The 14718-nt window shown below is 37.8% G+C and overlaps 1 protein-coding gene across 1 annotated transcript in view; it reads right to left on the bottom strand.

Moving 5' to 3' along the window:
• Positions 1 to 1401: 1401 nt before the first annotated feature.
• FNIP2 (folliculin interacting protein 2) overlaps positions 1402 to 14718 on the bottom strand; it is a 50526-nt gene continuing 37209 nt past the window's right edge. Inside the window, exons 13-17 of the mRNA XM_036381792.2 lie at positions 12771 to 14079; positions 11830 to 11986; positions 9897 to 10097; positions 6500 to 6615; positions 1402 to 5267 (exon numbers count right to left, since the gene is read on the bottom strand). Coding sequence (XP_036237685.1) covers positions 5189 to 5267; positions 6500 to 6615; positions 9897 to 10097; positions 11830 to 11986; positions 12771 to 14079 — 1862 coding nt within the window. The 3' untranslated portion in view covers positions 1402 to 5188. The remainder of the gene's footprint in view (positions 5268 to 6499; positions 6616 to 9896; positions 10098 to 11829; positions 11987 to 12770; positions 14080 to 14718) is intronic.

Genomic DNA, 14718 nt, shown 5'->3' with positions numbered 1-14718 from the left:
AGAAAAGTAGGGAGAAAGACTGGCAGAATTTTGGCACAAGACTTAGTTACTTTGGAATATAGTTCATGTTTACTGCTGTAGCCTTGAAACCATTTTTACATATGAGGAGAACTCCTCCATCAGATCTGTGATCTTCCTTGCCACTTACATAAGCAGGGAAACAGTTCAGTTGCTTGTTCACTATAAACATTCATATTACTTCTAGTCACGTCTTCTGAACAAATCATGGAATCTGACTTCAGTGTTAGAGATTTTTCAAATCTGAGTTATTATTTTCCCCTTTGCAGCTCTCAGTTCTAAAAGCTCTTTGGCCACCCTCTCAGCCATACCTTGCAACTATTCATTAATGCAGGTCTCCACCCCTTCCCAGTGCTTGGCTATTTAATGTCTGCCGGCCTCTGCACATCCCTCTTCTTAATCTGCCACCATCCTGAACATTTGGATTCTGAGAAACTGGCTAAGTGCCCTTTAAAAAGAAATTCAACCAGCTGGTATGAGCAACAGCTTAACTACAATTTTTTTAAAGTAGTGAAATCAGAGCAGAGGAGTTTCATGGAGTCTTAGAAGGCCTGGATGGAAAAACAGGTTGGCAAACTGCACAAATCACTAAGACAGTCCAATGGTTAACAAGTATCAAAGAGATCAGGGACTGGAGCAGTCAGGTGGCTGGGTTTTCTCCTCACTATCAAGTCCTTGATGCCAAAGTTCCTTGGCTTTTTTCTTACTTCCAATCCTTGGTAACCTGACCCACAAGCAAGCATTTCAGTCTGTAAGTAAGAAATGCTTAGATCCTACAAATCAGACTAATTCAGACTTGCTCAAAGAAGCACAAATACAGTTGATCATCTCATCTCCTTTGTTTTTATTTCTAAATAAGAATTTTCCAATAAGCTTCAGAATACTAAATAGAAAGGTCATGGAAGATCTGAGAGAAATCAAAAACCTCTTTATTTGAAACTAAATCAGACCAAATGCACAAACCACTTAATAATCTAGTAGACATGAGGGGTCACTCACTCCTGTTCAGTTGAGCAATTTTAGAAACTAGATTTATTATCTAATAGTAACACATTTTTAGCTAGCTCAAAAGCTTATGGAAAGAACTAAAGAAAACATACCTGTGAAACCTCTGCACCACCTACTCCAACAGTCACTGTCTTCATTTTCCACTATTTCTGCCCGTATTTTTCACACTGTAAGAGCTCTTGTTTACATATAAGTGGGGTAAAACTTCCAAGGATAACCAACCAAGTTCCAAATTTTGTGTAGCTTGTTAGACACCTCTTGTAAGAGTTACTTACTTTGCTGAAGGGTTATCTAATAGTCCATGTGCTGTTAGACCTCAGCTACAACAACAACAGCTATTTCAGAAGCTTTAAAAAGGAAGATACCAAATACCACTTATGTTGATTTCAGAAAGTTTATTGCACCAAATGCCGCAAAGAAATTGACCAAAAAGATAGTGTACATAAACAACTATAAGAAAAAAACATGTAGTTTGACATTGGTGTTCAGTCATTCCTAAAAAAGCCTATGTTCTCCAAACATGCAATAGCAACACACATTTTTCTACTATGGAAAACTTGCCATGTATGTCAAATTACCTCATTCGACCTCAAATCCCCCACCCTTCCCCCCCCCAAAAAAAGTTAAAAAAAAAAGAAGGAAATTGTCTAGACTAAATTCAGTAGTTCAGACTTGATTTTTATTTGGGTCCTTTTAATTGAAGTTATCCTTGAAGGGTAAGTGATCATTCTGCATAAACCTTCTCTACAAGAATTTGATGCATCTGAAAAGAGGTTTTGACTTTAAGAGCAAAGATGCTTGTAATATGGAGTGGGGGAAAATCAATCTAAAATTCTGGAAGATGCCATCAGAAATGTGAATTACAGAATCAGTGTCTATTGTTTTTTTGGGAGCAAAAGAAAGTTGTATAGACTAGTTCAGAGTGTACCTCACTTAAATTAAAATGTTCCAATCTTGGTATTGTTTGGGGTTAAAGAATTCATTTCAATTAAATTCTACAATTTAGCTGTTCATTCCTACCCTATGTTTAGTCTTGCCCGAAAACAGCATACATTCTTTAAATTTCAGTGTGTAAACTGCATTTATGTGGGATTTTGGAAAGACTGTGCACTCCCACCTAACCAAGAAAGTATGTTTTTAAGTTTACAAAAAACCTACATAATACTGATAAAAACAACTTTGGAATATTTGAAAATTAAGCTACATTATCAATTTTCAACACAGCTGTACATTCATATCACTTTTCATCCTATTAAAATAAAACCAGAAACATGCCCTAAAAATGTCTAAAAAAACACATCTGTAAATACTTACTGCCCTGTCATGCCACACCAATTTACATGAACATCAAGATGCTACTAAAAACAAGTTAAAGACTTTGAGTCAAAAAAAGCCCTAGAAAGTGGAATCCTGTCAACTGAGGTAGTACATTTGGTGGAGGGGAAATATGTAATTAGCTTTCATTAGTCTAAAGCCTTTTAAAAGTAATAAAGGGCTTTCAATTTGAATTTTCTTTCCCCCAAAACTAAAACTTGTGAGAATAAAATAGTTCGACGTGTAATTTCTGAAGAGCAGCAAAATGTTAGAGAAAGCAGCAAGAACTATAAAGTTTTAGCCTGGGCTGAAGAAAATTCAAGTGCTTTTGACCATCAGCTCACATGCCACCACAAAGCTAACTGATGTCTTGCCCAAAGGCAGATTTTTTTTTTTTTTTAAACAGTTGATGTGGTAAAATCAGATCTATTATTGATTATGGTATTAATCTTGAAATCACTGAATGTCTGCAGATCTCTGTCCTCTTTAGTAAACCCTGTGACAACAAAAACACATCTTTAAGTTAGCATATATTTCTTTGAAGAACTGTCAAGAGTCTGTTCAGATAAAAACCCCACTTTAAAAGAACTGGGCAGATTTAAATGATGTCAGCTACTATTCAAGAGTGACATGAAATAGAGAAAATACAAGAGGATTTCTATATACACTCAGAGAAGCAGTTTCATAGTCTTACACATGCACACATACATTCTCCATCAAGAGGGTAAGTTTAGGAATACGTGACTTGCTCTATGGTTCACTCCTTGTTTTAACCTTGTGAAACAAAGTGGTATCTGCTAAAAGCCATATGCAGAGGTAAATTTACTTTCCAGCAGATAGGATTCACAGACCAAAGATATGAAAAGTTTGCTTAACTCTACAGCAGGAAAAAAAACCCTGAACCATAGAAAGGTTTCAGCCTTTTTAGGCAGAATACTAGGGAGAAATATGAAAAGCAATAAAAGAAATATTTGGAATGTCAGGTCAGAAAACCAGCATAGAAGGAACAGCTTTAGAAGTGTTGTATCAGAATATTAAGTATCCCTCCACGTGGAAACAACCTCTTTTCACAGTAGGCCAGTCTACCTATTTCCCTCAAAAAGCAACACAAGGTTAATAAAACCCCATCACATTTAAACAATTCACAATAAGCACATTTCATTTTTTCAAATAATTGAAAGTTTACTGTAGAAAAGTCCAAACATCAAGGTAGTAGGAAATAAAAACACTTTTAATAAAAGTGTGTCCCTTCAGTGTTAAAAATCTGTAACCACCAACAAGGAGAACTCACAACTGGTGACCAGGAGTTTCTTTTTAGAATTCACTATTTTCAAGCAATTGCGTTGCCAGAAATTTGCTCGCAAGATAACAATTTCAGACACCGTATTCACAGTGGCTCACAACGGAACAGTCCAACATTGAGTTTTCCATTTAAGCATGTTTTGATCCTTTGTTCTCTCCTTAGTCTGGTCCATAGTTTCATATCCAGCTTAACAGTGCTTTATGCAAAAAAAGATATTTTTTACATTCATTTTAATCAACCACGTGAAAACAGTGAAGTACAAAATTTTATTTTGCTTTCTAGAAACACCAAAGGCCAGTATCAACTAGTGGAGAAGTAGTTTCTGGTGTCAGAGTAGATAACCTAGTAAGGAAAGGCACCTGGATAATAGTTCAAGATTTCTGTAGAATCAAAAAGGGTAATTGCAAACATTCAGAGTAATATCAAATATTGGGGTTTGCCCCCACATTTCATTTTACTTCAAACAACGTTCCTCTTCTATTCCTACTCAGAGTGACAACTCATAGATGGAAAAAAGTAATACTTTTGACTAAAGGTTTGGTGGGGGTTGTTTGATGTCTTGTATTTCCCCAATACGATTGTCTTCAGTTTGTGCCAATTGTTTGGTGTATGTGCACACGGACACATGCTCACACAGCACTGGCATCGTTCGCAAGTTTTCCAAATTCATACTCCTTGGAGATAGCAATACTCGATGACACCAAGACAAGTTCAGTTCCCAGGACCACAGTCATACAGCAAATCAACAGTTACTGAAGTTGCATCAGCAACAAATGTAAACTTGTAGCAGAAGTTCCATAAGGCTTTCCCACAAAATCCCTCTCTTGGAAGTCCATTCCATTCCACTTGTAGCCATGGGCCCATTAGAATGCCTCCTCATTAAAACAGAAGCAGCCACAGCTCTCAACCTCTTGTCCTTAAATGGAAAGGTCACATCAACCTCGTGCACACCTCCATTCCCACATGACATCTGGCTGCTGAATCCAAGTCCCTTGTTCTGAGCCCATCACTTCTACTATACAAAACCACACTTATGTTCTGCAAGAAAATCATGTCCCACCGAATACACTTTTGTATAGGAATGCTATATACAGAGTTAACAGCTACTCCTCCTCCTCCTCCCCAGCAAAGAGACATACACCACACCACACTCACAAGCATAGTATTATGAAATCCATTCTAACCCACTTGTTCTTTTAACTGGTACTTCATGGTTTTGAGCAGCGTTTTGGATGGCAGCACCCGGTCTGCCACATAGTGTTAACGTTTGTCCTTTGAATAAAAATAAAATGCAAGGATGCAGTCTCTTGATTTAAGTCAGAAGTGAGATTGTAAGAAAAACCTGAATGCCTTTTGTGTTATGTAAACTGAAGTCCTCCGATAAAACATCCGGTTGAAATCAGAATCGGAAGGTGGCAGAATGTACAGTCATCACCTGCTTTCATCAGTGCTCCCCTTTACCAGTGTTTGGCACCTCTGTTCTTCATTCAACATTCCCATTTTCATAATTGTACTTTAAGGGAATGACTATCCTGAGAATTTAATTTATAAGAGTATTTGAGCAACATATGGGGAATGAGTACTTGCTATAGCAGCCAACAAAGGCAAGTCATTGGATTCAATCCTAGAAATTAAAAAAAAAGACAGCCTTTAAAATAATATACAGTCACTTTCACAAGAGAAATACAAAATGATATTTTTCATCCACTTTAAAGAAACTAGAAGTGTCTTGCTACTAATAAATTCATAGTTTAATTACTATTTATTGTCAATAATCATGTACTTCCAGTAAAGGTAGGTAAATAATGCTTAAAACCAAGAAGTATGTTAGCACTTACAACAAAAGATAGCAAGCAGTATTACATTCTGTGCTATATAATCTCTTCTGGTTTAAATAAAAAATCTTTTATGTATTTGCTAAACCCTAAGCCTCAGCTTGTAGTCTCTCAGTAGGCACCAATAAGCCCAGTTTAACAAAATAGTATCAGCTTATGGAAGATTATGCATTTCAGGTTTCGAATATAATTAAGTTTGCTACATAGTAGCACTTTCTTACCAAAAATTACCAAAAGCTGAAATTATTAATTATTATGCAGTAACAGTTCAAGGAATGTCTCTCAAGTGCAATGGTCACTTTCCAACGATTTCCAAATGTGAAGCTGCTCAGAGGCCAGGATGTATGTACATATTTATATACATTTAACAGGTACACACACACTGAGAAAAGTGCTTATTGCACTGTTTCACTATCTACAGCTGCATTTCTGAGTATGAAATCTTGAACAGTCTGGAAAAAGATAAGTTAGATTTAATCTACAGTGTTAAAAAACATCTTGAGAAAGTGTATTTACTTCTTCCCCCTTTTCTGCTGTCAGCAGGCAGCTCCCTAAAGGTTATATGCCAATCAAGTACTATTATTAGAAGACAGCTGTTGACAGGACATCTGTTGATTTTTATACACCTGATTTTTGAGACCCTCTTGTCGCTTAAGTACAAACGCACCCTTTTCATTCCAAAAATTCCGAAGTATTTGTTGGGATGAAGTTCTCAGTAAGGAGATCACAACAGACAGAGTGTGTATGAATGCTTGGATAACTTCCTAATGATGAAAATCCAAACTCTCTAAATTCTGAAAATTTAAAAATGACAAGTATTTTGTTGTTGTTGTCTAAATGTCTCCTCCTGATTTTGAGATAGCTCAGTAGAGGCATTTTTGCAACTTATTAGGCACATGAAAGAGGAGTGTTAAATATGAAGCAAATCCTCATGAGAACAAGCTGTCAACACTCAGATGAAAAGGAAAAATAATTGCCTCAGCTTTTGCCATTGCTGAAGACTGATACCTGCAATACTCACCCCAATACAATTCCTAGTTCTTTTACATGCACTCTTGTATGTCCTCGCAGATATTCTGAAAGCATTTTGCTTTTGAGATACATCTCTTGCAGTCTATCCTCAAGATGCATTATGCACTGCAAACACAGACCACAAAGCTCAGAATACCTTTTGCAATCACATGCAAATATTACAGAAATGTAAGCACATCACTTTACCTTCTATCTCAGAAGATAAACTAAGCTTCCACTCCAAAATCTAGAAGAGGCAATTGGATTTATTACAATTGTGCTATAAACATAAAAAAGTTACACTACTCCACAAAGAGGAAACCCCTCATAGAACTGGGGTGTTCCAGCTCTCCTGGGCAGCAAGTTTGTTGCGTAAACTGCACCTCACATTTCCACTCACATCACTGCATTTGTGCCAACTGAAACAGTTTTAATGAGGTTCAAAACAACTCAAGATATCTTACTAAGAATTAAGGTAGTATTCTTGGATCAAGATGTCTTTGTTATAAGTTAGTACTATTTTTCTGAAAGACTTAGTTTAAACAACAGTTTCTAAAATGATCATTCTAGCTCAAAGGCTCTAGTGCCATTCAAGAAACTAAGACTCAAGATGTGGAAGACACCAGAACCTTATTGGTAAGAGAATTATCACTCTTTTGCTGACTGCTTTTCTGTAGCAACTAAGTTACAAATCCATTTTAGGCATTTGTTTTCATAATTCCTAAGTACTTCTAGTTTAAAATTGCTTAAACATTTGATGCTGATTGCCAAAAGGTAATAGTTCAAGTTGAAACATCAGTTTAATCATTCCACTTCCAGTAGTGGAATGCTAGAAATGCATATTATTTTAAATACAGTCATGTGATTCATGGCAATTTCTCATATACCAACTACAAGAGAGCAGAGGAACCTTGGCTTCAAGGAGAGAGAGGGGTTATTCTGGCAAGACAAGGTCAGCAGGCAGCATGTCTTCACAAGCTGAGTAGGTAGGAAGTCTTATCAGGTATTTTGTTGTAGGACAAAGGTACATTCAATTTGATATATTCCTTCTTTTCACAGGGATAACCACTTCAAAAAAGTTAAATTAGGGCAGCTCTCTGAAATCAGGAGATGAAAGCAGGAAGCAATACAGAACCTCACATTATCAAACATATAATCAACCAGCAGGCACAGACAGCAATTAGAAACAGTAGCAGCAAATAGCTTCAGGCCATCATCCCATGTGCTGGAGCTGAATGAAAACCCTAAGTATTAGAAGTGAGACCTGGTGAGACCAGTTTTGTAAATTAAAAAACTAATGAGAAAAATAAGACTCAGGCTTGTAGGCAGCCTAAGATGCATTTTTCTGATCATCTGAAGCACGATGAAGATGTTTAATTATTCTTTCAATGAGCTAATATAGAGTCTTAATAATGGAAAAATAAAGAGGCATTTTAAAAAATGTGCTTTCATGGTAGTAGAGTAAAATCACTGCCACCAATGGAGGAAAGGCAGAAGGTTTTTGACAATAGTTTGATCAATTTGCTTCAAGCAAATTTTCACTCAAGTCATTATAATCATAACACTTCTGATTCTGGCCAAAAGGGAAGCAAGCACTCTTATCTTTTCCATTACAGGTAACCCTCATGCAAAAAGCCTATGAGCACTTTCTCAGTGGTTATGGGGGGCATGCAGCTGATTCACAACGTAGCAGTTCAATCTGTTTCAATTCCAGTATTTGTGTTAAGGATTATGGATTTTTTTTTTTTAAGTCATGAGGGAGCAAGTAAGGAAGAATCCCACATTATTTTAAAAGAAGTGTTGTTTACATCATATGATCTGTTCCTTCTGAACACCAGGAAAAAATCAAAAGACATTTCTGCCCACAGGCTTGGTACATTAACCCATCTTGTTCAGTGTCCACAAGTATTTTTTTTTTATTTTTTAGTTTTTATACTAGCATCCTCTGCAGTTTCTCATTGACCAAATAGAAAAAAGTCAAGTAACTTCTAAGAATTAAAGAGTACTTTAAACTGAGCTTAAAGGTGCAGGTAAAACTTTCGCTAAAATGCAGTAGTTGCTACCAGCACTTTCCTTTCACCAGGGCATACTGCAAAGCTCTCTGCAGCACAACTATCAGTCTGAAGTGGTAAAATAAAGATATCACCACTTGCTTTTCACCTGGTCTCAAATTGCGTTGTTTTTTGTTGGTACCACAAAACTGCAGAAATACTTACTCATCTGAACAGTAACTGCATGTAAAGAGATTTGCACTCCTAAAGGAAGCTTCAAACATACTGCACTGTGGTCATTTCTGGTTGATATGAGTACATCAATACATATGTTTCTATCCAAATTCAAATCAACAGACATACTACTATGAAAATGTCATACTTCTCCTAGAGTTTAGGAACACTTGGCTTCCATGCACTGATGTTGTTTTAGCAGAGTTGCAAAATCTCCTGACAGAAGGATCAAAGTATTTCTAAGACAAATGATGAAAAATTTACAAACAACTAGCACTGTCACTTCACAGTTCCTTTTTGTAAGAAAAAGGAAATAAAAACCCCTGAAAATCATTCTGCCTCCAGACACCTCCTAAAGCACACAATGCCTATAGAAACTGCATACACAAATCCTAAGGAAACACTGGAAAGAACACTTCAGTTGCAAAATCAACTACTCAGTTTAAAAATGCCAGGATTTAAGGTGTGACTGTGCAAGTGTTAAGATACAATTTCAACCACAGTTCTGTATTTTTCAATGCCCACAAGAATCCAGAGAAAACACTCAAAAATATTTTGCCTAGTATTTGACTTGAAGAACTTAGTGTAATCAATACCACCAATTTAACCCAAAACAGTGCCAACTAATACTATTTAGGGCTGTTAGTGTTTACCTCTATCTTTCTCTTCCATCTGCCAGCACAGTCATTACACGAGATTCCTAGAGAATTTCTCAAAACTATCTGCTGAAGGACAAATCAATTCTGTTTATTAGAAAAGGGGTGACTACTGAAAAACCCCTCCATCTCCCCTCACCAATAATCAAGTGCTAAAACTTGAACTATAGTTATTGCAGTCAGACTTGGGGGTAATTTTGTTGTAATCAGCAAAACCAGCATTAATGATTTGCTCTGATGAACTCCACTACAAATGAGGACAGCAAAGGATGCTGTGGCATAGGGAGTATGCAACATGACAGCGTTGAATAGAAACTCCAAGAACAGGAAGCTGTTTGCCAGAACCAACTTGGTTCCCATTGGTATCCATTACTGGATGGATTCTTTTCAACATGTTGTAACAGCTCTGCATTATATCAGGCTTTAGTTCACTGATATTGCAACACAGTTACAGAACTCTATGCTTGCTATCTGAGCTAAGCAATTTCCATTAGCTTCAGCCTTCAGCCTTCAAAGAAATACTTACAAAGTCAGCTGGGACGTTCAGTTTGTAAAGCTGTAAAATAGACTGCAACAGACTGGATACTTGACTTGAAACCAGAACATCCTTGCCTAACTTCACACTGTCCATCATCTTCCTCTGGCTTGTAGCTACTTGTACATTCCATTTATCTGTGTCTGCAATAATGCAGACAGCTTCTGCTATAGGCTCATCTAGCACTGGATGCTGCAACAGAAACAAAATACAATTATGTGATACTTATATACATTATGTGATACTTATATACATTTCCACAGCTCAGTTTGATGTTCTACTTTTACAGACTGATGTAGCAAATAAGGAAGTGATTCAATGCATTTTTTGTCCATTAGGGGACCAAAGGCATCTCAAAAAATGACAAGACAGTGACAAGATTTACATTCAGCATCCAGCAGCACTGCATCTGCCGATTGAGACATTTAATTTTCATTCGTGCCTAAAAGTCACTACTCAATTTTATTTTTCTTCATGTATTCCCCCTACCCTGAAGAGATTAGTTTCTTTCAAAATGAAGAGTGTAATAATTACACTGATCCAGTATGGTGAAAGAGTTTCAGTGTTTCAGAGATATGTGAGGGATTTTACTATGCACAACCTAGAAGGATATAACAGAAAAGTGAGGGTTGGAGGGCACCTCTGGAGATCCTCTAATCCAACTCCTTGCCAAGGCAGTGTCCCCTAGAGCAGGTGACACAGGAACAAGGCCGGGCAGGTTTTGAATGTCTCTAGAGAGGGAGATTCCATGACCTCCCTGAGCAGCTGGTTCCAGTGCTCTGCCACCCTCAACATCAAGTTCTTCCTCAGAAGGTGCAACTTCCTGAGGTGGAACTTCTTGTGGTTTAGTTTATGGCCATTGCTCCTTGTCCTGTTGCTGAGCACCACTCTCTTGACACCTGCCTTTAGGATATTAATATGCATCAATGAGATCCCCTCTCAGTCTAGTCTCCTCTGAGAAGAGAGATGTTCCAGATCCCTAATGATCTTTGGGGCTCTCTCTCCAGTAGCTCCTCATCCTTCTTGACCTGTGGAGCCCAGGAGTGGACACAGCACTCCAGATGTGACCTCACTAGAGCTGAGTCAAGGGGCAGGTTCACCTCCCCTGACCTGCTAGAATGCTCTTGCTATGCACCCCAGGAGAGCACTGGCTCTCCTGGCAGCAAGAGCTGTGCAAGCTCACGGCCCACTTGTCATCCACCAAAGAAGAGCCACACTATCACACCAGACCAATCTGATGTTCCTTAAGGAACAGACAGACACACACATCACTGCTCTGGATAGTACATGCAGTCATGCCAGCAGAATCATTCTTGCTACAGAAAGAAGCTGCTGACAATTACTAGATAAGCATTTTAAATTGCATACTGAGGTCACACAGTTATTCCAGTGAAAGCTTAGTTATAAATTTTATAATGTAGGAGTACTTACAGTGAGGAAAGAACACAGCAAATTTCTTATCTATATACAATTATCTTCTGTAGTCAGTCATTTCTGCTACAGACTAGCATCATACAGGCCTCAACATGATTTTACCTCACCTGCAACACATGCCACTAAGTAGCAAAATAAGATGTTTCAACTTGCACATAATTTTTCTGAAATGCAGGTAATTTTGTCTGCTATTGTGATGGGAAAGAGAAGCAGCTCAAGGGTTCTTTTCCTTGTTTGTAAATTGCAGTTGCAAACAATCTTCCTTGTGTTAATCTTGGAAGAAAAGCCTTAAAAGTAATAAAGGAAAGCACATGATTTTTGCATGAACAAGCATTGCATATAGTAAATTAAGGGCTTACATCTTTCAAAAAGGCAGACATGGCAGTTGTGGCTGTTCAGAACAGGTAAGTAAAAAAAAGTCACCTACTGAAAAAACCTACTTCTGTAGATTTCAGTAATATCACAACTCTGACTCAGCACTTCAACTCACATGCATTGCATGAAGTAGATCTGCTAGTAGACACTGCTTGAGTTTTTCATCATTGTTTATTCCATGCAGCACTAGATCAGGTATATATGTATGACAGTAACCACCCAGAAGTGATCTTCCAAAGTTTTTCACACATTGACTGCTGATGGTATTTGACCTGAAATACAGAAATACAAAGCAGGTGAGACTCTTGCTTGCCAACCTGCATTCAGATTTTACGTAAATGCAAAGTCATGCCTCTTTCTACTGCAAATACTAATCAACAGTTGCACTACAAGTATACATAAATGTCCACACCAGTAAACATCTACTGCCGCTCCTTGAAACAAGAATTTTAAAAGCTAAAATTTAACAGTGTATTGATTTCCTCAAACTTGTACATAAGAAAATTTATATGCTCTGGAGTTTGTGAGATATATGGCCTCCATGTTCTGCAGCTTACAGTTTTGCTAAATTCGAGTTTTCTTCAATTCTCATGCTGAAGGTAAGTCTAGAAACTGACCTTAAGTACCAAACTTCATATGCACCTGGAATGCTCAAAATTTTCAAACAGCATGCCCATGTTTATTCCAAATTGGTGTTTCATTTAAGAATTATGTCAAATCTAAACAGTTATCTTTTTAAGCAAGTTTTGCCTGTCCTCAGATGTTCTATCTACATGTCTACACTAAATGTTTCAGTAGGCTTACATAAAAAGTTTGATCACCTTTTTTAGGCATGTGAAATATACCTTTGTCATAAAACTTTATTAAATCTGCTATGTTTGCTTTCTGCCAAATCTGCTTACAAGAATTCTAACGAACTGCATCGCTGTCTGCTACTGATTTGTTCCTACAAGGAACTTAGGTTCCCAGAAGACTTCAGACTTGAAACTTTAAACAACTCCAAAGTAGCTACAGCTTTTGACTCCATTTAGTTCTAAATTAATCAGACTTCTTTACCTTGGCAAAGGAAGTTCCACTTCTGCAAATTCTTCAAGCCGCTTGCTGATGTTATCATGATGCACTTCATCAGGGATACAACAATCACCTTCTTCATCACTAGCTCCAAGAGCGCTGTCTGAACTCTCGTTCCTTGGAATGTCCCCTTCAACCCTGAAGGAGGTTTTCCTTCCAGAATCCCCATAGGGGACATCTTTAGCACCTACTTTAGAAGAATCCTGTTTGACAGCAGAATCTGCTTCTACACAGTCAGAAGAATAGTTCTCCAGATTGCCAGAGCATAAAGTTCTATTTTCTTTCATGTTTGGCAATTTTACAGTTTCTATGTTATCTGTGGGCAAAAGCATTTCACTAGATATTGAATTAACTAAATTCACTTCAGTTCCTTTACTTTCCATATGTTGGTTAAGTGTACTTTCCTTCTCCTCACACGGTGGGATTTGTGCATAACAAACATTATGTTTACTGATAAAGGCAGCTTCACAACTGTCTTGATTCTGAGAAGCATCCACAGTCAGATTTGTGGAACTTGAGGCACAACGTATCACCTCTGGATGTTTAATTAATGCCTTCAGATTTTCTTCCATTTCTCTTCTATGAGTTTCTAAGTCTGACTCTGGTGATGCTGAACTTCCAATCTGAAACGTGACCTTTTCTAAGTGTGAATTCCTGTAGCCAGACCTTTCAGGACAAGGTACAGCAGATGACCTACTAGAAAACTGCTTCTCCACTTTTCTCTCATTCTGGTTCTTGTTCTTCTTTACATCCATTACATCCTCTAATTTAGATGATTCTTCAGAGTGGTAGGATAGGACTCCTGTATTAGTGACAGTTCTTTTTCTACCATCAGCTGCTCCTTTACAGAAACTGCCAGTTAGACAGTCAACAGATGTTTCAGAGGTCTGACTGGCCTTTTCTATTGCTTCCCTCTTTTCTTTTGAAGAGACTGGGACAGCCTGAGTGCTTTCTGGTTCATGCACCCACTCTGCAGTACTGTTGTTCTTACTTCCATCATTCTTTGGAGGTAGGATTGGAGGCACAAGAGCAGGGTCATTTTTAACAGTGACAACCACATAATCAGATTCCTCTACCTCTCCCTTTTCTAGTGCAGTTGTGATCTTGCTTCCATTTAGCACCTGCTCCCCCTCCCCAGCCTTCTCACTCCAGGTCAGCTGATTTTCCTGCAGCTCAGAGCACCGGATGAAGTAAGTTAGAACGTAGAGCAAGCGCTGCACCAGCTCCTTGCGCTTCCCAACAATCACAGTCCGAGTCAGTCTAACTGGAGAGCCTATGGCACCATAGAGATCACCTACACAGGAAAGCAAAAATTTCACAGGTTTATCTTGCATTGTAATATAATTTACACTGTTCAACACATTTTGAAACAGCATTTACTATGGACACAATTGAACAGTTAATTTCTTCCACAGTGAATTCATAAAAGTCTTAAACAAAGAGTAACAAAGAAAGTCACCTAATGCTTCTTACACCTGGCTTTTGTCCAGAAGCGCTTTTGTGAGGAATCAGCTGCTATTACTCATTTTCTTTCTGATAAGAGGCACTAAGATTTAATTTACACTCTGCTTACAAGACATTATCACCTGGAAACTGACACAAGATGGGGCAAAGAAGAATGTAGGTCCAGCAAAACTCTGAAGCCAGCTATACTATTTTCTGTTTTTCTACTAGTTTTCTTTCACATCAAAGTTTTTCTGTGTTAGTGCAGTGACCCTTCTGTTAAACACAGGCATTTTTACACAAATAAAATCTTAATTATGTTTTTCAGGACTAAGATATCAAAAAAGAAAAAAAGAAAGAAATATTAGCTTAATAAATGAGGTTCAGAAAAAAGAGGCACATAACTACCTTATTGAGCAAGGCACGTGCTGTGTATGTGGGAGCCAACCTCACTCACACGAGCATTTAACTTTGGCAGGGGGAGTGAAGA

Source organism: Molothrus ater, chromosome 4, assembly GCF_012460135.2.
Source record: "Molothrus ater isolate BHLD 08-10-18 breed brown headed cowbird chromosome 4, BPBGC_Mater_1.1, whole genome shotgun sequence".
Lineage (NCBI taxonomy): Eukaryota > Metazoa > Chordata > Aves > Passeriformes > Icteridae > Molothrus > Molothrus ater.
This window is presented reverse-complemented; position numbering and strand designations above follow the sequence as displayed.